This window comes from Buteo buteo, chromosome 22 (assembly GCF_964188355.1).
Source record: "Buteo buteo chromosome 22, bButBut1.hap1.1, whole genome shotgun sequence".
Lineage (NCBI taxonomy): Eukaryota > Metazoa > Chordata > Aves > Accipitriformes > Accipitridae > Buteo > Buteo buteo.
The window spans coordinates 16,837,016-16,859,515 of NC_134192.1; the positions used below are offsets into that span (position 1 = coordinate 16,837,016).

General features: G+C 40.9%; 1 protein-coding gene across 5 annotated transcripts; it reads right to left on the reverse strand.

Annotated features, from left to right (window-relative positions):
• Nucleotides 1–245: 245 nt before the first annotated feature.
• On the reverse strand, nt 246–15,332 carry MOSPD1 (motile sperm domain containing 1). 5 transcript variants are annotated; one of them, XM_075054396.1, is made up of 7 exons: nt 15,141–15,332; nt 9,040–9,296; nt 8,781–8,856; nt 5,331–5,557; nt 3,224–3,385; nt 2,537–2,640; nt 246–784 (listed from the first exon to the last, which is right to left on the reverse strand). In XM_075054396.1, exons 2-6 carry the CDS (start codon nt 9,191–9,193, stop codon nt 2,561–2,563), a joined length of 699 nt encoding a protein of 232 aa, XP_074910497.1. In that variant the 5' UTR covers nt 9,194–9,296; nt 15,141–15,332; the 3' UTR covers nt 246–784; nt 2,537–2,560. The 5 variants fall into 5 exon arrangements, with proteins under 5 accessions (XP_074910497.1, XP_074910495.1, XP_074910496.1 ...); XM_075054394.1 differs by lacking the exon at nt 15,141–15,332 and adding an exon at nt 14,637–14,757; XM_075054395.1 differs by lacking the exon at nt 15,141–15,332 and adding an exon at nt 14,362–14,495.
• Between the last annotated feature and the right edge of the window lie 7,168 nt (nt 15,333–22,500).

Consider the following 22,500-nt stretch of genomic DNA (forward strand, 5'->3'; position numbering starts at 1 on the left):
TCTCTAAAATAGAAAAAATGGTGAATTTTTTATTAGTGTGCCGTGTGAGTTCAACTTCTGTTGATGCCACTTAGTTCACATATCGCATGCATCCCTAAGAAATGAAAGGATCTGATTATAGAACTTGTTGTTTATTGTCTACAATTGTGATACAAAATGGCTGTCGCAGGAATTATTTCCCCAGTTAAGAAAACGAGCGCTCAACAATATATTGGTAATGATGAAGTAAGGAATTTGAGAATTGCTTCTTCACCTAAAATTCATGGTTTATTTCATAGTTTCACTGATGGAATTTTTCATTTTCTTCAATGATTAGTCATGACTCTCGTCCTTCTGGTATGTATACAGAAGTGTTATGCACCAGCCTCAGCATGTACAACCACAAACCAAATGAACGTTTTACATAAGACAGTTTGCTTTTATAGTGATCACGCACTGATGTGAACATAGACTAAAAATAACAAATGTTGCTTTAATAAGGATTTTTTACAGTAGGCGTAGATATAAAAGTTTTTCAAATTATTTTCACAGGTATCACTGAACATTTCATAGCTGTCTGTTACAGAAGCACCGAAAAGTGCTTTGAGTCTTTCATTTATTATACATAGTTAAAATATATTACACTTCTGAAGGTATCTTAAATCACTGAACGGTTTTGCTAGCATCTTAATGAGCCAAATGGGAGTAAAAGGCAGTCCACATTCATGATGTGAATATACAGTAAGGTGTTTGACATCCTATTAACTCATTGCTCATGTTCTCAAAATAACCATGGTGATGAGACCTGAAAGACAAGAATTAAGAACTAAACACTATAATTTCACTAAATAAAACATTTAAAGACAGTTTACCCTGTCACAGGCCAGAAAATAAGGTGAAAGTACATAAATACATGCAGAATTTATATATACACTTCACTTAAATATTAGAAATATTGCTCCAAATTTTGATGTAGTCAAAAACTGAGTAAAAAAAAAAGACACTGAAATGCAGTATATCTAGTAACTAAATGTCAAAGAAGCTATAAATACTCCAAACAATTATTGATCTCACTATGGGAAAATCTTAACATTGAGATTTTGACTTGGGTAAGTGTAACACTAGCATGCAAGCTACCAGTTTTCATGGGGGCTAGTCATGGGCAGTGTAATTCAATTGCTGAACCATCAGTAAGGCAGATTAGCTGAAGGCTCCAAGACATTTTTGTTTCTGCTCTGTGCAGAATAACTGATCAAAGACTAGTTTTAGACAAAGATGTTAAGCTTCCTTGTCAGTCTGCATAGGGAGCTTTCTACAGAGTCTTTGTTGTGACCTTTGAAGAGGGAGGAAAAAAAAAACCTGCTCTGATAGAGGTTAAAAACAATTAAAAACAGATGAAAGCAGGAAACGTGGGGCTAATAAACCTACTCATGACACACTGATAAGTTCACTTTAATTATTTGCTGATACAGGAAAAAGTACAAATCTGCAAGTTCTTAGCCATGAGTTACACAGCACAAGGCAAAGAGGCATATGGAAAAACATAGGGCTCCTTGAATTCCAACCTTACGTAACATCAAAATAGTAATTTATCAGTTCTTAGGCAATCTTTCTTGTAGACTCAGATGACGTTAATATAACAGCATTTCACTGCAGAGAACTTAGCTAAAGCCTACAGATCTCACCATGGATAAAGAAATTTCTAAGACTATTCTACTATCCTGCCACTACATTCTGATTTAACTTATTTACTTTATAAACATTTTGAAGATAGAAGCATGACAGAACAGAGTTGTAACGCTGCCTTCCATTAGATAAGCAATTCATCCATTAAAGAGGAATTACAGTTCAGCTATTTCTTATGGTCTGTATTAGCTTAGACAATTAGTACTACCACAACTGCTGCAGGCCTTTGCTTGGATTATCTAAATCATCGCAGAGTAATAACAGAGGCTTCTAGAAGCTGCTACAGGACAGCCTATACCACTTGTACAGGGACTTTCAGGCAATAAAGGGTTTAACTCATTTCTGTAAAGCAAATACTTCTCAGATGTCATATAGCCCAGTTGGTGTGGTATTAACCTCCCTTTTCAATTAAATACTACACAATCCAGTTGTACTTCGTTGTGGAAGAAAGTGGTTTCATCTGCTCAAGAGCAATCAACTTTCTACATGAGCAAGAGTTGCACACAGAAGGATCTTTTCATGAACACTAAAAACGCTGCTACCAAAGGAATCAAAACCTGTAAGAACTTCACAGTGAATCTAGAAATGGATTAAGTTGTTGCAAATAGATACTCAAATGGTTTAACACTATAGTTAGCACCAGCAGGAACTGGAGTAATTTTCAAAGCTAGAGATAATTTTCAAAACTACAGATAAAAACAAAGCAAGGATTAGTGCAAGGTCCTGATCTGAAAATACATCACTATCGGCTCAGGCAAAGAGCGACAAGTGAGTTTTCAAACCATTTCAGCAGACTGACTTGCATGAGTCAGTCAACTGAGTGTGCGCATTAACCATTAAGAACTTGCATCTTTTCCCATCACTACCTCACCTCTAGCTATCAGTTTGAAGCTGCCTAGCTCGTTTCCTTTAAATCCTCATTTCTGCCAGGTAGTGGGACAGGAGAATTGAGTTTAGTGTGACTGTTCTTCAAATCTGAAATAGTTATAGAAAAATAGTCATAACAAATGAAATGTGCACTTATCTATGCTTGCTAATTTAGGAGCAAGTTACAAATTGGGAAAGAGATGGTAGCAGTCTCTTAGGAAGGGTTTACAACAATTTATTTCTACACATTTCAACTGCTTATCAAGAAGGTAGTGAATAGAGCCTTTCAGACCAGCTCATCTGGGTTGGAGAGAAACAAAATAACAGAAGAGATCTAGGTTCTGCAATAGAGTAACTCTCCATTTCAATATAAGAATAAGAAACAATATATTCCATTCAGTTTTGCTGGCAGATGACTACAGTTGGCCAGTTATCAAATCAAGGTGAAATTAACATTCAGGGGCCTGTATATAATAAGTATCAACTAAAATCTGGTCTAAAATACATACAATAACTGATTTACCCCGATATCACTACAGCTGCAAGTTAAAATATAAGTGGAGATGAAAAACAAAATGTAGTGTGGTGCTTTGTCTCCATCAAGTTTCGTGAAGCCAATGGCAAACACAGGAGAAGTTTCCCAAATGACTGGAAGTTGCAAGAAAACATTTACAAAATCCAAAATACTTACCTAAAACATAAGCAGCTACTAATTTTTGATTCACACTTAAATGGAGGTAGAGAGGCACCAGGGATTCCATTTCCCCCAACGTAGGTAGCATTAGTGCTGCAATACACACTATTCCCAGGAAGACTGTTAGTAAACTAGGTCCCGACGAGGCAGTTCTGTTTTCTGAAAAACAAGATAGTACCAATTATAAGGAACATCTAAGCAACATAAACATTAAATATTCTGCAAAAGTGTTTGCGGTACATTCAAGCTGTAATATCCTAAGATTTTCTTTTCCCTTTGGAGTGGGTGGGAAACAACTCTTAAACCCACCCTTCTGAACCTTCTGCGTTTTGCAGTGGAGAAGGCTGCTTCCTGTTCTGACACTGGAACTTGTTTTCACATGACTTTCCAAACCCCTCCCTTGTGGAGGAACAGAGCCTGCCAGGCCCAGTAGCTATGTATACACACTCATGACAGCTGGGTGTTTGAGCAACACTTGAGGTTTCACCATGCATCCTGACTCCATTCCTTGATATGTTCCTTCAGTGACTAGTAATCAGTTAGGAAAGAACACCTAAAAGAGCTGCACAGGCAGGTAACTGCTTACATCTCTAGAACAAAACTTGGCTACAGTAAGAGCACAGGTTCTTGGGCCAGACGAGTTCCCCTTCTTTCTCTAGAGGATTCAAGGGCTGTACCTGCCAGAACCAGTTTATATGCCACAAATCGGTATTATTTGAATCTTACTGTTAAAAACTGTGAGAGCAAACCACTCTGACAGTCCAATATCACCCAAATAAGGAAATGCAAACTATAGATGAACTGTCCTTCACAGTCTTTATTGCACTGCAGTTTAACAGCTGGAACCTACCCAAAGGCACACTGTGTAATCTTTGAAAAGCGCTGTTAACATGTTAGCTGAATACCTCTCACCAAATTCTTAAGACCCATTGGAAATTAGCCAATGTTTTTATCAAGTTTTTCTATCCTCAGTGACTAGCAATACGCGTCCTATTTTAATTTCATAAATCTGTTATTTCTAGGTTGCAGGTTATATGCAAAGACTGTAGTTGCTTCGTTTACTGTTTTTCTGTAAGCAACCAACATAATATAATCAACGAGGTTTTTAAGCAAAGAAATAGCATTTGGATTAAGACCAGCATCAGATTGTTCAGGATGGTTTGAACCCTCCGTACCAGAACAACTATCATAGTAACATTTTGTTCTGTGAGCCCAGAGATCATTGTAGGTTTGCTTTAACCATGTATCCCACTAATACCTATCTTGAGTTTTTTTAAAGTAAAAGGTGTTTCACTAGCCAACGAACTATGTATAAACAGAGAAACAGTTTGGTTTTAACAAGAGGTACACTCTCAAGCAGGTTCATCTATTTTCTGGAATTGATTTTTGTTCTTGTCATGAAAAATAAAACAGTGACAAGAATGTTATAGTATAAATCAGTAAAAGTAACAAGAAGGTAGACTGCCAAGTCAAGAAGAATAGGTTTAGATTCAGTTCAGGTAAAACTTGATGCTTTTTATATCTCCCCCTACCATTTCAACTTAACTGTTAGGTCCAGGTTTTGCTCAAGACTGTTGATTCACTTCCTCACATATGAAACATGCAAAGAATTTTCAGCTAGTGACTGTGCTTTTCTGTACTTGTGAGACAGACAAAGAAGATGGCGCAGAACAAGGACCACTTTAGAAGATATTTTGGCAATATTTTCTGCTCATCAGGAAATGGAGGATTAAGGGTTTGGAACAAACTCAGAAGGGGCATATGTTCTGAAATAGCCCAAGGGAAAAAATAACTGCCACCCTTTTGCAGCTAAATTCCCATTGGCTGTAGGAGAACTTCTGCACCAGAGGAATAGAGGATGTATTCTCTCTCCAAGGCATGACATGCAAACATGGGGCAGCAAAGGGTCTTGATTAATCAAGACAGCATAACCAGAATTGCTGTAGTTTGAGTTCTTGGGCACTATCATCCCCCAGTGATAAAGACAGCAGTCTTACAGGTAAGAAAAGGAATTATTTTCGAATTTATTTAGTCTAGCCTTTCTAGTCACTTGAGCTACTCATAACTGATTAAGAAGACAGGAGAGGTAAAAGATTTCAGCTACCTGGTTGACACAAAGTCTGCTCAAAAAAGACACTTTCAGCCAGGTGTTCTTTTATTCGTTTTTCCTCCTCTTCCTTTTGTTGTTGTTGTTCCTTTGCAGATGGAAGTAGAGTAGCAATAATCTCCTTTTTCCCTAATGCTTTCCTCTGGCTCTGCTCAGACACTTGTAGACGAAATTTATCTATCACACCATAGTAAGAAGCCCGAACATCTCTGTGACGAATCACACTGCAGAAGAAAACAACATTTTCAAACAGAGGAACTAATAAGCAGCACGTCTCCTGTGGAATTATGTCCTACATTCCAATGTTTCCCCTCTTTCCTCCCCCCCCAGATGCACTGCAATAGTCTAGATCCCCATTACCTCCTCCATCACTCAATGTTCTTGAAGATTTGATCTTGCCTTCTCTCTCCCCTCCTTATGTTCGCTCTGGTTCCCAAATATATATGCTCCAATTGGCTGGCCAAAAAGAACAGTTAATTCTTTATCTCAAAGCACACCTTTTCCTCAATCTGAGGCCTAGCTGCCAATTTGCACGAAACCTCAATTATCTGAAAGATGCCTCCTCCTTTATCAAAGTTGTTTGACGCTGGCCAATGATTTTAAAAGGTACGGAGTAACTGGAGTGGACAGGGAAGAAAAGAAGAAAAGTACAACTGCCAAACACTTGGACAGGTGATGGCAAAAGTCTAGCTTTTTGAGGAAACCAGGCTCAGAGCTTTACAATTATACTTTCTCAGAAGCAAAACTCATTCCCTCTACGGACAAGAGTCAGGTAGATGTAAAGAATTTTCAAAATCAGAAGCCCACCATTAAGAGCATGTAACAGTGCAGTAAAAATGACAGCTACGTATTTACGTAAACATTTTTCACCTGTCTTTCAGTGAGTAAATCTGGATTTCAATAGCAGAGCTCTGTGCTGTCAGAGCTTTGCTCATCAATCTAGCTAACCTGAGCATGTTTCGTAGCCTGCATTGAAATACACGATGCTGCAGGTACTTCACTAGCTACGAAGAGCTATGCCGGGCATAGACACACAAGCTGCAGTCACAACTCAGACTGCAGTATAGACATATTCTCCAAGTTATAGCTATAGAGTCAGTTATTTTCTTGGTAAACCTTCTCACTGTCCAGCAACCACTCTGTTGCTCTACTGTTTTGAATAGGTTGACCAAGATGGTTTTAACAGTAAGACAGGGTTCTAGTTTTATGGCATTTCATGGAAAAAATTGTATGTAGGGCCTACAAAAGGTAATCTTAAAATAACACTGATCAAAGGCAATACAGACCTCTGAGCAGTGCTCTGCTTAACTGCCTCCTCTCTGCATTTATGATTCATTACGAAAATATGTATCTAGCACTAAAAAGCTATAATATTTAGGTTTTGAAGTCATATCAGCTCTTAGGGTTAATATGGATTCTAATTATTTTTCCGAAGTAGAAAACTTTTTTTGCGACAGGCTATTCTACATTTCTAAGATAACAATAGCTAATCTGAAAAAATACCTACGTATAAGTGATTTGGCTTCAAGAAGGTTGCCATCTCCTGAGGGGAAAAAAATGATTCTACCCTTAGTAATACAGGATAGTAGTCTTAAAATTGCTTCAAGAAACCTATCTTTGTGATTAATATATACATTAAAATGCTGCAAGAAACAGATCTTTGTGTTTCAGTCTTCATTTAAAGGAACTATATCACATCAAGGTATCTACAATCATTAACACATAGCCAGGGCTTGTAACTGGTATCTAGTTTGAATAGACTATTCAACAAGGAAACGGAGAGTAAGTCATCCCCCAAGCGAGAAGCCTGCAGGAATGTACGTTGTTTTATGTCACTTTAGAGGCAAAAGAGCATGCTTATGACAGGCTTTCAGCAAGTTGAGTGTTGGCTGGGCAACTGCCTTCACTAAAACAAAAGGCTTTTCCCCCCCAACAATTCTAATTGACACAACTCTCTGTGTATGAGAACAGAAGATTCAACTCTTATTTCTTCCTTTAACACTTACTTCTAAATTTTTGTTTCTACTCTTAGTACCATGATACTACCAACCTAAACAGAATCTTTACATAACACTGTGTTATGAGAACATGCATCTGCTGCCAAGCAAAGAGATATTTTCTGCAGACCCTTATAAACAGATACATTCTCCTGTTTCTTTTTAGAGACCATTGCATAATTGGAAGCTCTGTAGAATATCTGTTTATCTGGCAAATGGCCATACTTGCATAGTACTGCTCATATCCTAGCAGTAAACACTGCCCTTAGACACCAACCATTGAAATGGGATGGGGTTTTGCTGCACAAAAAATTCCCTTGGAAACATGCATATGTCTTATTTTCCTTTATTTAATAAGACATTTGTTTAAGATTACCCAAATGTAATCAAGCTTGTGTAAATGTCTGCTAGACTGGAACAGCTCACCAATACGCTGGTATATGCTGACCTGTTTTGTTCCATTTTTAGGATTATTGCCCCTGCCCACTGAAAATTTTTAGTTCCATGTTTTCAACTTCCTTTCCATTTGGTGAGTCCTTGGAATTTTCCAAATTACACCTAAGGAAAACAGTCTACAGGAAAGAGCCATTCCCCAAGCACAGTACTATTTATCTGACAAAAGACAGATCATTCAATAGCAGAGTTTTTTGTATATGGCCATTTGTTAACCAGAGATTCCAGGTGGTGTTTTACAGTTTGTAAATTTCTATTCAGAAAGCTCGGTCTGCTCTTTTAGGTACTTCATACTTTCTTTAGCTGTATCTGTACATCAGCATAGAAAAAATGTGGCAAACGGAAGATGAAAAAAGTTGGTCTATTTCAGCTTATATACCTACTCTACTTTGAATTATAGCAGCCTACAGACCCTATACGTTATTGTGATCATTTAACTGGCCTACTTATTTTCTCTGTTACTGGGTTGGGACCTGACAGAAGAAACAAGTAAAGGGGAGACAGAGAGATCTGAGACCGAGAGAGGCGGTTGGGGTGAAAGGTAGGCAAAAGTACCTTTATTAAAAATGGCCCAGGAAAGTGTGCTCAGTAGAACTGCATACATTTTCATTTTGCCAATCTGCAAACAAATATTTCTCATAAAGAAATCCCAACCCTGAGGGTCTTGCTTTTCTTGTTATTTCTAACAAAAAAGTACTCAGGGGAGGCTCATATTACTCTCACTGCTGGTTTACAAACTATACTACAGGATGCATTTACTAGCATTTTATTTATGCTTCAAGGCAAAATTAAAGAAGGAAATATCTCCAATATTATAATACCTCTGCCCTAGAGTGAAAGCCACAATATAGGAGATTAGGAAAATATTACATCTTTATCCAACTTAGTTTATACTATGCATGCTGTCATTTACTACCTCTTAAATAAGAAAAGAAATTAAGATAATCAAATGTTGTACATTAGGAAAAAAAAAAACAACCAACCAACTTTTACTTACATATCAACACAGCACTGAGGCTTCACTGCACCAGTAGCATCAACCACCGCATATTTATTTGGAGTTGTACAAAGAACTGCAATGAAAAGGACAGTAGTGGTAACAAATCATGAATTAACACCTCATCAACTTCTTCAACAGGTATACATAAAGACACAAGTTTAGTTTTGTCACAAATATGATTTGTTACATGAATTATAATTGGACTGTTCAAGATCATCAACTAACCCTTAAACAGAACTTAACCTAAGAAACCCACCTTTGAATTTTAAGGCAAACTCATAGGGGTTATATAGAGTCAACACCTGCTTGTGTGTTGACTGGTCATCTGCATAAAATATAAGTTCTGTAGGAAAAACAAAAACAGGAAGATTTCCTTCCACTAACTCTGGCTGTCTTTTTTGTTGCTGCATTGGCACTGAATCCTCCTTGCTGCTTCTTGTGTTCTTATGATTTTGTATCCTCAGAGACTTCAGTTTTTGAATCGTTTAAGAATTCCAAAGCATTTTGGCAATTCTAAAAGAAAAAAAGGGGGAAAAAAAGAGAAAAGGCAAGAAGATTATTTCCATAAGTCTATACTAAACTGAGGCAGTCAACAAGGTGTAAAAATATAAAATGTGATGCTTGGTTATGAATCTACCTTTACTTAAGTTCCTTCAAAAATACGGAAATGGAAAAAATATTTGCATCGAGTTTTCATCTATTTAACAAACTGCTATAAAATAAATGGATAAGCATTTCTTCAGTGTATCATGGCAGCATTTTGGGGTCCCAGTCCATGACTAGGATTGCTTATGCTGGGTCTTTGCAACACAAACTAAACAACAACAAAAAGATATCCCATCCTTGCCTCAGGACACAAACACTTGAGGAAAAAAAACAGAGCAGAAATGAGGAAACACAAAGACATAAGGCAGCAGTAGTCACCATTTAGGCAGGAATCTCTCTGCAGTGGTGACCTTCCCGGATGAGGTATAATAACTTAGGTATCTGCTCACATAGGCACTGAGGTATGTCAGATCCCAGAGATTCAGAACAAAAGAATGGGGAACACCTTCACACCTTGTTTAAACTAAACTCTTGTTACAATTGCATGGTAGTTACAGGCAACGAACTGAAAAATAACTGGGATGAATAATACCAAACAGATTTGGGATTTACTCTTTGATTAAACAATAAGACAGGTTTTCTACCACCACTGTCTCTAACCAAAGTATAACCATCGTAATTCTCCCTCTGCCACCCCCACAGTTTTGTTTTATTTTGAGTGACATTCCAGAACTAAAACCAGAACCCATGACCCGACTGAGCAACAATCCCAAATGTAACTCATAAAAGAAAATTAAGGCCAGACTCCTCAGCACACATACCATTGACTTTACACACTACAGACAGAACAAAGTGAAACAGCTACATATATTTCCCCCCCCAAGAACGTCATATTTTACTGTAGTTCCTATAGGTTAATTATCAAACTGAAGGTGTCCTTTGAGGCTCAACTTTATTCTAGAGTAGAAAATAGTAAAAGAACAAAAAGTTCCTACTGACTCATCAGCTGTCATTTCCACTTCCAATGAAGCTTTATAAAACAAGGTGCATTTCAGCTGTTCTGCAGTCTAATAAACTGATTTGGTTGCACCTTAAGAAATTTAGTTTCTGATCTTTCTAGCAGCAAATAGCCCTAGCATTATGAACAATCAAAACCAAATGCTTATTTTTCCATTCTAAACATCATGATGTTCACATTTCCAAGCACCAGATACATGTTTCATACTTGAAACATGACACAAGTTTAGGTGTTTAGTAGAGTATATCTGTCATATCTTCAGATTTACAGGTTCTGATTCTCATTCACAAACTAAGCTTTTAAATTTATTTATTTTTTCAAATAGCAAATCATCTCTGTAGAATTTAAATTCATGGCTCTCACTGGTATGTCTTTCCCCAAGATCCAGTTTCTTTTCAGAGCACAGGTTTGTTTCCTGCTACTAATAATATTCTGAAAACAAATCCCCAATGATAGTGTTCCAAGTTGATGTTCTGCTACCTTATTAAGAAGAGTCTAGAAAAAGACATAGCTCTAAGTGGCAATTTGGGTTCTGAGTGCGTCTTAGAATTTTGGTGAATCCCTTTTGTTTCAGAAGAATTAACAAACTCTGGATTCACTTTGCGCAGCAAGTGTAAGCATTATTTCTTGAACAAGTTTGTTTACTATTGCAAAGTGAGATTCATTGTTCCATTCAAATATATTAAGACTATATGAAGAGCTAATGTGGAAAAACCACCAGCTTGCAGGAATACAAAATAACTTCTTTTGAAACTTCTCATAGGCAAAAGATTAAGATTTTAATTTTTTTAACAAAAGTTAGCTTGATGCAGTAAGCATATGTGGAAATCTTTGGTTCCCATACATATCTACACTGCATACATTATGTGTAACAGAAATACAGGCAATCATTGAAATTAGCAAAAGGGTTTTTTTCCTAATAAAGGTTTTAAACTACCGTACAACCAATAGCAAGCTACTGCTAAATATTTTTAAGTGACTATATTTAATAAATTTTTTAAAGTATTATTTATAATAATTAATAGTATTTTGATGCTTTCGTTTTTTATTTAAACACTGCACGTTTCATTCTGACTCCTGGCATCATACCACAACTCCAGTTTCTTCAGCTCAGCCAGCGGCAAGCGTTTAGGTGTCCAAAAACCCACAAATCACAACATCAGTGGAGGTATGGATCACTAAGCCTATTAACAGGCTCATTTTTCTTATGCATCCATTGAAAACGCAACGCGCAAACCTCCCAGGATTCCACAACTTGCAGACGGAAAGCCACCAATCTTAAAAAAGTATATCCCGTTATTGCTTCCTTTTCTTATTTAACTTGGCTGGATAAGAAGTTACCACCCAAACTGGCAAAAATAAAACCTGGCAAACCCAGGCCTATCGTAGACATGCTTGCTGACACAGCAGTGTCATTCAGGATATAAATTTCTGGATTTCTAAGCAAGCAACCAGCATCCTTTCTGAGACAATAATTTTGACTTAGAAGTCACCTTGCTGGGATATCTCACCAAGTGACATCAGTAAAAGCACTTTTCCCAAAAACTGCATTATAAACTATACATATGCTGGGCAGATTCAACAGTTTAGTACTAACAGCAACACACCTTTCATAAAGCACTCATCAACAAGAAACTGCAAAGACTTTTACAGAGAAAGTCTCTACCTTCAGAACTTCTCTGCACAGATTAACCCCAAAGCAGTACTCACGTTCAGAATAAGGCTACGCAGCTGACTATGTTTGGCACTCCAGCCAGTTCATTTAAAAGAAACTTGGCTGCCGCTCTTCTACACCGTGCATCGCAGCACAGCAGATTCTCACTGCAATCACTAAATTTTGCAGTCAATAGTCACCATGATTACTTGCAGAACATAAACGTAAGCACATGCAAATCTGTGCAAAACCGAGATCTGTGGTCTCAATTCTGTGACCTACACTGCGCAGATGGGCTTCTCCTAGTACCGCCAATGAAACTCCTTGCAGGTGCAGGAATCTGTCAAATTTAATGCTCATTACAGGACACGCGCCAAAGTGTAACACCTGAACAATGCCAGCTTGCTCTCCAACGCTCTTTGAAGTCCAGACAAACAATTGTCACTGATATTTTTTTTAGCACAATAAGGATCTTTCCTCCCTGAAGTTACTAAATATATACTGCTGGTGTCACAATAGCATAGATCTGCCAGCGTTTCCTTTGAAATCTCTTTCTTCATAAATTTAACTTGACAGAGAAAAACACAAAGTGAAATGTAACTTCTCTCTAGGCTCACAAATAACACCAATTGTGATTTGTTTTTACTTAACAAGCATCTGCTGAAAAAATAAATCAAGTGAGGAAGTTTTTTGTTCCCATTTTAACTTCCAACAGCCTCATCACCATGGCTTCCGAGTGTATTTGTTGGTTGTTTCTTTTCCTAACAACTGCAAATAACTCTACAGAATGTCATCTGGTAAAGACTTTATTCAGAAGATAACCTCTATAGTCATAGTCTCCACATTCCGCTTTTAAAAATTTTCTAATTGAAGTGTAATCTTTTTTTATGCTATCTCATGATCTACCCTCTAAATCTACACAATAAGCCTTTCTACACTATATACTCAACAAAATTGATGCCTTTTGAGTGCAAATTTACAAAATAAGCCACAAAGTCTTCTTCAGAGTTCCCTATGTCAAGCTGAGCAATTTCTTTAAGCTACATGTAAATACAGCATATGATCTAAAGCAGATCTATTAACATTTTGTTTCTCCAAAAGTTTTTGAAGGCTGTAACGTGCACTTACGCAACCCAATGTTTAAACTACCTGCAATTATTTGGGAGAGTCATCCAACGATTAGAGCACAGACCCAGCAGCCAGGATGGCTGGATTCCATTATTGCTAACTCTGTCACTGACACTCCATGACCTTGAGCAAGTTGGTTAACCTCACCTCAATTTGCTAATCTATGAAGGCACATATTCTGCAAAGTATTTAAGTAGGCGGATAGTCACATTTAAACTGGCAGAACTCCTCTGATACTTTGCAAAGCCTGGGCAGAAATATGCTACTGTTTACCTCTTTACAGGGTGATGAGAAATGCAATTAGTAACTGTCTCCAGGATGCTGTAAAATGAAATAGTCTCAGAGTGTTACCTATTAGCGTAGATGACAACATGCATAAATCACGCTGATACTGACAGAAAAATTTATTAGGACCACATAATTTTTTCCCTTTATTTTTTCAAATGCTGAAAAGGTGACAGTAACAAAAAAATTTATTCAAATGCAACTAAGAGACACACAAAAGCAGGGAAAAATTAAATAAGAGCTGTGCATTGCTTCCAACCCATTCTACTATACGACTCAGAAGAATCCTACGGAAGACTTTCAAGGGCACATCCGCTGCTTTAGTCTCTATTTTCTCACGTTCAGGTTGCGTTTAATGCACCGAACTGGCCGGTTTTTAAACGCGTGTAGTGCTATTCAGTGCTACGCGGCCTTTTCCCCTGTCTCAGGCCAGGTTCAAATCCTCAGCCCAAATGCCAAGATGCCACAGATTAACTAAGGAAAACACTCTTTCCTCCGAGAAGGCCGGGAAGAAAGGCGTTCCAATTTGACTCTCAGAGCGCACCTACTTGAAGGCAGAGAGGCAGCAATCATTGCACACCCTTAATTGATCCTCTTTGTTCTCCGACGCGGAGCAGCAGAGATAAAGGCTGAGGCATCTGCGCTCTAACGGCCTCTCTCCACAGCCTGCGCCCAGCCCTGCCCTGCCCCTGGCGATAACGCAGCCAGCACCGGCACCGTCCCGCACCGCTCCCCCACCGACAACCTCGGAGCAAGCCCAACCGAGACCCGGCCCCACCGACGCCCGGCCCGCCTTCACTCACGCACTCCCCCCCACCGGCCCCGGTTGCCCCGCTCCCCGCCGAACAGCCCCCCGTGGGTGTGAGGAGAGCCAGGCCGGGCAGGCGGCGCCGCGCCGCCGGGGCCTCGGAGCCCGGCCGCCGCCCCGCTCCTCCTCACGGCCCTACCGAGGGGAAGGGCGGCGGGCGCCGGGCTCCTCCGCCAGCGCTCCCACCCGAGCCGGCACGGCGAGAGACCTGCCGGCGCCAGGGGAAGGCCCCGCGCTCCCCACCGGAGGGGACGGGAAGGGAGGGGAGGCCCGGCCCGCCAAGGGCCCCTCGCTGCCCGGCCCGGGGCCGCCTGACAAGCCGGGACGGGTGTGTCGCTCCTCCCGCCACCCCCCCGCCCTGTCCCGGGGGTGGGGGTGGGGGGCGTCGCGGGGCGCCCCCCGCCCCGAACTCACCCCCTCCGGGGCCGCTGGGTGCGGGCTCGCGCGGCGCCCCCTTTGTCCGCCGCCGCCGGCCCCCCCCCCGCCTGCTCCCGTCACTGCAGGTAGCGTCGTCGCTATGGCTGCCGGGATCGCGGCGGACTCTCTCCCGCCCGCCCGCCATCGCGAGACGTCACGGGGCCCCGCCCCTCCTTCCTTCCTCTCCCCCTGCCCGCCGCCATGTTAGGCTCGGCTGGCGGGGAGGCGTCGGGGCTACCGTCGGCTTCGGGGCCTCGTTCCTCCGATGCTTCCCCGCGGGGAGGTGGCTGGGGGTGCGAGGAGGGCCTTCCTCCAGCCGGCCCGGCTGCCCTTCAGGGGAATCCCGGCGCCGTGGGGTAGGGGGGTGAGGAGCCCCGCTGGCCGGCGCTCCCCGGACAGCAAGGCGAGGGGAGGCCCAGCGGCGGGGAGCGGGGGATTTTGCAACCGGGCCGGCTACTCCTCTCCTCCGGGAAGTTGGGGTTTTTTTTAAGAATAACTTACCTCATCTCATGGTTTCTGAGGCCTGACCTCTTCCCGCAAGGGTTCCTGGCCCCCCTCATGGCTCTCCCCGCCGTTGGCCTCGGGGCTGCTCCGTTTCCTGGCGTGTGCGGGTTCCCAAACCCGGCTTCGGGTTCCCGTTAAGGCGCGGCTCCGGCTCCGCACCGTCCTGCCGGTCGCTTGCCCGTCGTCCGGCGGGAGAGTCGGCGTCTCTCGCCCGGGCTGAACGCAGGGTGAAAGCGGTAACCAGTCGAACGTACGCTCACGGTCCTCGACTCGTACAGCAGCGCAGCTTCGGTGGGGCATGTTGGCTCTCTAGACATGTTTCTGTTGTTGTTAACCTTGGTTCTGTGTTCCTCCTATTAATGTCTTTTTATTAAATTAAACTAATTGTGGGCTTCAGCTCGCTTTATGCAGTATCTGCTATCATGGTTTTTTCCTGACTTGGGCTTCTAAGCCCTGTACAAAAAAAAAAAAAATAATGCAGCAGCATAATTGCCACCTACGATCATCCACAACTTTAAGATTATTAATGCAGCAAAATATTTTTGTTGCAAGTCAGGTGAATAATTGAGATTTATATTAAGCTATCCAGTCAGCAGGATTGCAAAATCTTTTACCTCTTGCCAGACTTTACCCACCAGTGAAATGAACACATTCCTATGGTGAAATAAACACGGTAGCCATTAGTATTTCACAATAACATCATGAAACAATCCAGGACAGTAAGTAACATATTTTGTCTGTTTAAAATCTTGGAAGACAGTAAAAAAAAAAATAATCCATTTTGCAACTTAGCCGAGATGTGTGTGTTAGTACTCACCTTTTTCCAAATACTACCTTCTGCAGGTCTAATAGTTGCTAGTAGTTCATTAACAGTTTCAAGTCTTACAGCCCCAAATTATATAAACTACAGTTAAATTATTATATATAGAAATAATAATCTTTTGTCAGAATTTCTGAAAATGTATGCAGTGAAAACTGGTAAATTTTTTTGTTTGTTTCTTGACAAGTGTCAGCTCATAGAGTTTTAACATGTTTTAAAATAAATTGGAATTCTTGTTTTTAAACAGACTATCAGACTTCAGCCTTCAGGATACATTCAGAAAATTACTGTGTTTTTACTGAGTATTAGTCAAATGCAGGGTCTTCCTGATTTTGGAAACTTGTTTCAGCAGAACCAGCAGACATAAACATGCTTCAGAGATATTCAAATTAATAATAAACACAATGATCAAATCAGAAAAACCGTAATTTAAAATGCTAGACTTAGAAGCATATTAATTAGCCAAGTTAATATTTTCCAGTTCATCCAGCTCATTTACAGAGAAAGTTTAAAATCTCTAAAAGCAGGTTTTAGGTCTCCCTTTATAAGATTCCCAGGATTCAGCTGTGGTTTTTCTATCACACATTTAATAACATTTGCATCCACTGGCCACCTGTTGAAAACCAGAAATCATGCTGGTCTCCTTCCTCTTCCACCCGTCTATCGCTGCAGCTTGTTTCTAGGTTATTTTGTTATTTTAAGAGCCCTGTGTTAAATTAAATGTGAAAACTCTTGCATGCATACGAGTAGGAGTGGGTGTTCTTGTGTCCTTGTTGCTAGTGCCTGATGCTTCAGAGAGCACAAACCCCACACCCCTGACACTTGTGCAATAGTGTGCCCTTGAGAGAGATTATGTGCCATCCCAGACATTATTAAAGGTACCTATGTGCCATCACTATTTAACCAGCACTGATGTCTGCAAAAATATTTTTATCAAGCTTGCCTGCTTGATAAACTCATTGGTGCCGAGCTTTTTGGTTTTAGGGTGCGCACAAAGCCTGGCTTGGCACAGTCTTACTGCTCTTCTCACTGCCTTGCCAGCATGGCTCAGTGCTTTAGGTGGATGAAAAAATTATTGAGAGGATGTATACAAGTGTGCCTACATGCCATGTGCTGTGGGTAGACTGCTCATCTGCGATGTGGGAGATGGAGACTACTGTCATGTGTGGCAGTAACTAGAATTATCTCAGATCTGTGGGAAGTTCTTTCCTTTATCATTAGGTTATTGTTTCTTTTGCTTTCTCCTTCTCAGGCTACTTTCTTTTGCCTGAATAATTAACTATTTCTGGGATCAGAGGCAGATTGAGGTTGCAGTCCTTGTTATGATGCTGGTAGAGCAGGGAAAAGATGAGAGGAAAAAATGTGGATGAAGAAATAGTGAGAAATACAGATGCAAAGGAGTAGAGACATAAGATGCAGTAGAAAATCTGCGACAAGTTTGTCAGGTCAATTTAGGTGTGATCTGAGGTGTAAAAAAATTCTGTTCCTGTGGCTAATATTTGGTCCTCTGATTTTTTACCTACCTTAGAAACCACGGCGAGTTACCTAAAAGCATTGGCTAGTTGTCTGTTACATAAAATATTGCCTCCTTGCAGCACGAAACCTGAGACTGGAGTCTGCAGATACAGAATGCTCCTGAATGACTCTGTCGTGGTTTTGGTTGCTGTGGTGATTATCCATCTGTTTAAATACTTTATACGGGAGATTCTCAACTCGTTTATCACAGAGGAGATTTTCTTAAGTTGTGAGAAAGACAGCATTATGCCTGATTCCGTAATTTTCACACTTGATTAGCAAAAAATTCCACTTTATCTGCCATGGCATAAGGTCACTGTGTAGTATTTAGATAGAGAGGGTATGGCACTGGGTTCTGTGGTCACTGCTAGCCCAGTATGCCTGTAACGTTGACACATACTTTATAGTTGTGCAGTGGGAGAGGCTGACTGCAAACAACTTACGAGGGGGCCTCCTTTAATGAATCCTCAACCTGAAGCAGTTACACAAAATATATTGTACATTTACAAAGTCTGATAGGAAAAGAACTAGCGTGCAGACAGGAGAGAGCTAAACATTTTGTATATCTGAGTCTTACCTATAGCTCTTAATTAATTTAATACTTAATAGCAAATATTCTTAATGTGATATTTGGGGTTTCTTGACAGTTGCCTTCGCCATGGCACAACATAGGAGATCCTCTTTGACTTTGAAGTAACTCAGGAAGTGAAGTGACGTATCTGCATTTCCATTCACGCCCATGTTGTGTTGTTTTTATCTTGTCTTTCTGTGCAAAATGATTTGAGTTTTCTTTCTAATTAATACCAATTTATAAAAAAATCTTCATAAAAGATCTTTTATTCATTTTAAAGGACCATTTTTCATTTTAAAGGACTCTCGAAAGAAACAAAATACTGCGTTCAAACTACCACCTTAAGCAGCATACATGTTCTGACTTATAATAGAAGCAACAGTTGCTCAACCTAAACTGTCCAAGCTGTTCTTGTAACTTTAATTCACCAGTAAAAGGTTGGCTTTTTTTTTTTACTTGCTTATGTGGCAGCTTTTCAAATTTCCACCCCCCAGTGGCAGCATGCTGTATTCCCATTTTGTGTCACTAGGGACTTAAATGTTCTAGCATGGTTTTTTGGTGGGTTGGTTTTTTTGTTTGTTTTTTTTTTTTTGTGTCAGAGGTTAGATTGTTTGTTTTTATGACTAATAATGTGGACCTTGGGAGCCACATATCTAAGCACCGTTGAGGAAATACCTAGACCTCTGTTAAAGTGTAATCCCTTTCAGGGCATGTCTATACAGGAGAGTAAAGACAGCTCGGAGCTCTCTGCCCATGCTGCACACTGGCTGGAGGCAAGCCAGTTCCACCTTAGAAGTCCTTTAGCTCAGCTCTCTGCCCGTGCTAATGGGTCCCTGAGATGTGCCTATGGACGTGGTGAGCACAGCAGGTCAGAGAGCCATATTTGCTGGAGAACAGATAAAATGGTTTGGGGACAATATAGCCTAAAGCGTAGCTGTCTTTAAAATACTAAATGTAAACAAGGGCAGGTTTCATGCATGCTCTTTCTTGAGCACAAGGTCAGTGTAAGATCTAAGCGATTATTCAAGTCCCTCTCAGATCTTGTACTGAGTGAATTTTGCCCAAAGTATACTTGCATTACACTTCAGAGAGGTATCAGGGTTCACTTTTGTGTACTTGGTGTATTACGGTCCTTCATGTGGGAGCTCCTGACATACGCCTTGCTCCATGATGCTGTATGAAAGAAGCCATAATTGAGTCTTAGACACCATGGTATTTATAATCATTTAGAAATCTCAGAGAGAACAAACATTTAGAGTTTTATAGACAGTCATCATCTTTATGAAGTGTAGAATCTATTTCTGCGTCGTCTGTAGGACCCTGCTGAGAATCTCCATTGTCCTGCTCATCAGAAAGCTGCAAACCCAGCATGGGCTCTGCTTCTTTCAAGGATGTGCACATACATCTCTTATAAATAAGCAGTTATCGTTGTTTCATTAGACCTCTAATAACATCTCTATTTCATGTTCCTTCCAAAGATGTTTACTTCAGTGTTGACACATATTTATAATGTCATCTCAAAAGTAAGAGGCTATCCTGTCGGATTTACAGCTGTTATAAAATATGATGCTATCCGCATACAAATGGACAGTAGGAGCCTTACAGACATTTTCCCTATTATTACTGCCTTAGGAAGCAATAAAAATTTAACATTTACCATTGGGAAACACCTGCAGAGATTAAATTAAAACTAGATTATATGCTTATCAGTTAAATGTTACAAAAGCAAACTCTTTAGAGATTAACATAAAAATCATTGTTATCAAAATCTTATTAAAAGCTTCACTTAATACAATCCATTTTGCACCTCCGCTGCTCAAGCGTTCTACGTGTGCAACTTATTAAGTCTTTGTGCAGCTGTACAGGGGGGAGGCAGGGCAGCCTCACTGACGGCTTCGCAAATGCCTACCCTGATGCTTAGATTTGTCTTTCAAAGCTGACCGCAAGCACCGTTTGTCCTTCTCTTTCTGATCCTGGCCCCTCTCTGAAGGGCTCTCCACATTGCACGCTCTGTTTCTTGAGCATGGCGCCAAGGCGTGCTTCAGGCTCCCTCATGGAGTTCTGCTGGGAATTACGCTGGAAACCACCCGTCCTTCCTGCTGAACTCGTTCCTTATTATGGTCAGCAGGACAAAGACAAGGGATTTAAAAGGCCTAGAAGTTGAGAACAAGAAACTGTTGTTGCTGCTAAGCAGATGGTCTCATGCTTAGCTCATGGAGCCTTTGGTACGTTGCAAACCCGCTGCAGAAAAGAGAGATCTGGGAGGTGAGCGGGCTGGAGTTGATCTCCGACCTGGAAATTCAAAAAGCTTCTGGTTTTGGGCTTTGCTGCCACCAAGGACCAAGAACTTTACAGTGCGGATAATCTATGTGCACTGACTTGAAGAGGACACCATCAGCACAGATCCTACCTGTACTTGATTTGCACACACCGTGATTAGAGTTTATTTCTCCATCAGGTCTTATGGTGACCCCTTTGAGTCAAGGCATTAGAAGTGACCTGCCACGGGCATGTTCTGAACTGTGTATGGGAGGGTACAACTCAGCAAGAGTCACATCCTGAATTAACTTAAGTGAAGGCCAGCCCCCAAAAAACTTTGATTGTGGAGATCCTACTGAGTTTGGTGGATCTGGAGAATGTGACGCTAACAAAAGACTGAGATCATTGATGAGATGACTGTAAAATAACTCAAGCCATGTAGTTTACCAAAGGCCAAATTCAGAGGAGGACTAAGGAGTATCAGACCATGGTTTTCTGAAGACATTTATCCCAAAGACAAATTTGATGTAGGGGCCTCCTGGCCATTTTTTCCGACCCTGTGCCACCTCCTCTGTTGTGTTGGCACAGATCTTAACACCTAATTAAGTGAATCAGGGGCGTGGGGGAAATCCAACTTAAAAAACAAAACAACCAACAACTTATGTTTATAAAAATAGACAAAATAGTGCATAGACCGATGGGGTGGGGGATGCAGAACCAAAACATAGCCGAAGATTAGGGGACTAGAAATAGGTGGAGCTTGCTTTGCAGGGAAGAAAAAATGTCTGTGCAACCATGGCTAACATTTTAAGTAATAAGAGTTTGCTGGCCCAGCTGATTTTCACCGAAATAGGTTAGGGAGTGTTCAAACAAGTATATCCAGATCAGAGGGGTGGTACCCTATTGCAGGGCAATGCTCACCAGCCTCTGGGCAGGCTGGGGGAGGACTCTGCTGTCAACACAGCTGGATTTGGGAGGAGATACGTGTCCGCAGACAGACTCCCAGCACTGTCGCAGCCTAAACCAGTCTTGCCATATGCCTCTCTCTCTAGAACAGCATGTCTCCTCGCGCAGCTGTAGCGTGCAGTTTGCCTTCCCGTGTGCCTGAAGAGGCGAGCTGTACATGAGCATTTTTATAACAAGCTTTCCTTTGAGGGGAGGTAATGGACATATCTCTTAACTTCAGCAGAAGCCATGGGCGCATCCGAATGCTGGGTGTGAGCCTGCATTCTGTCCTTTTATTTGGACAAATGACAGTATTTAACTTGGAAAGGCCTGCTCATGTCTCTTGCCTGACTTTCAGGCTCTGAGCAGAGTGAATTACTGACATGGGGATTTAAGATTTAATTTTTCAAAAATGACACCCATTTTTGTATGGACATGCCTATATCCAAGATGTAGAAACTGCTTAACTGTAGTCTGAGTTTTCCATAGTCATTATGCTAAGTAATTCACTTCTACTGCCACTAGAGGTATAACATTCACTTGAGCAAATACCAAAGGAAACATTTAGTTGGAAGCCTTGCCCATATTAATATTTCATTTTTCAAATAGTGTTTTTGATCTGGGTTTTTTTGGAGGCCTCAGCCTACTTTGCCTATTGCTGTTGGGCGGTCTTTCTTTGATTGAACTACAGCTGACTACTCAGGAGATGAAATGCCACTTTGTGATTAAAGGGCACAGAATTGAATGCTCATTTAAACTGCATAAAAAGCTAAATTATAGTATCAGTCATCGTATCAATCATCTGTGACTGCCTCATGTGCAAGCCTGTACCAACACATTTGTAAGTCTCATTTCACATCGCTTGTTGTTCTGGTGCAAATTTACATTTATTCTGAAATGCAAACATAACAAAATCTATTTAAAATGAATTTCCTTTTTTTGGTGTGATGGCCAACTCTCAGATATAACCACCCCTTTGAAACCCATGAAAACGTCAGCGAGGACGAGGATAGCGATGAAGCTCCCATGTGTCTGCTGGGACTGGCAGGAGAATTGCTGCATTACCTGGGGTTTAATTGCAGACCTGCAGCGCCTACGCAGTCCGAGTGCAGCGGAAGGGATGGCTCAGCTCAGTGGTGGTGGGTGTTTTGAGGGGGGGAGGCGGACGTTGGCTAAATTACGCCTCGCTGCAACCCTGCTGGAGCATAATCTCTGCCTGTGTGAAGTTTGTAACCTTTCTTTCAAAA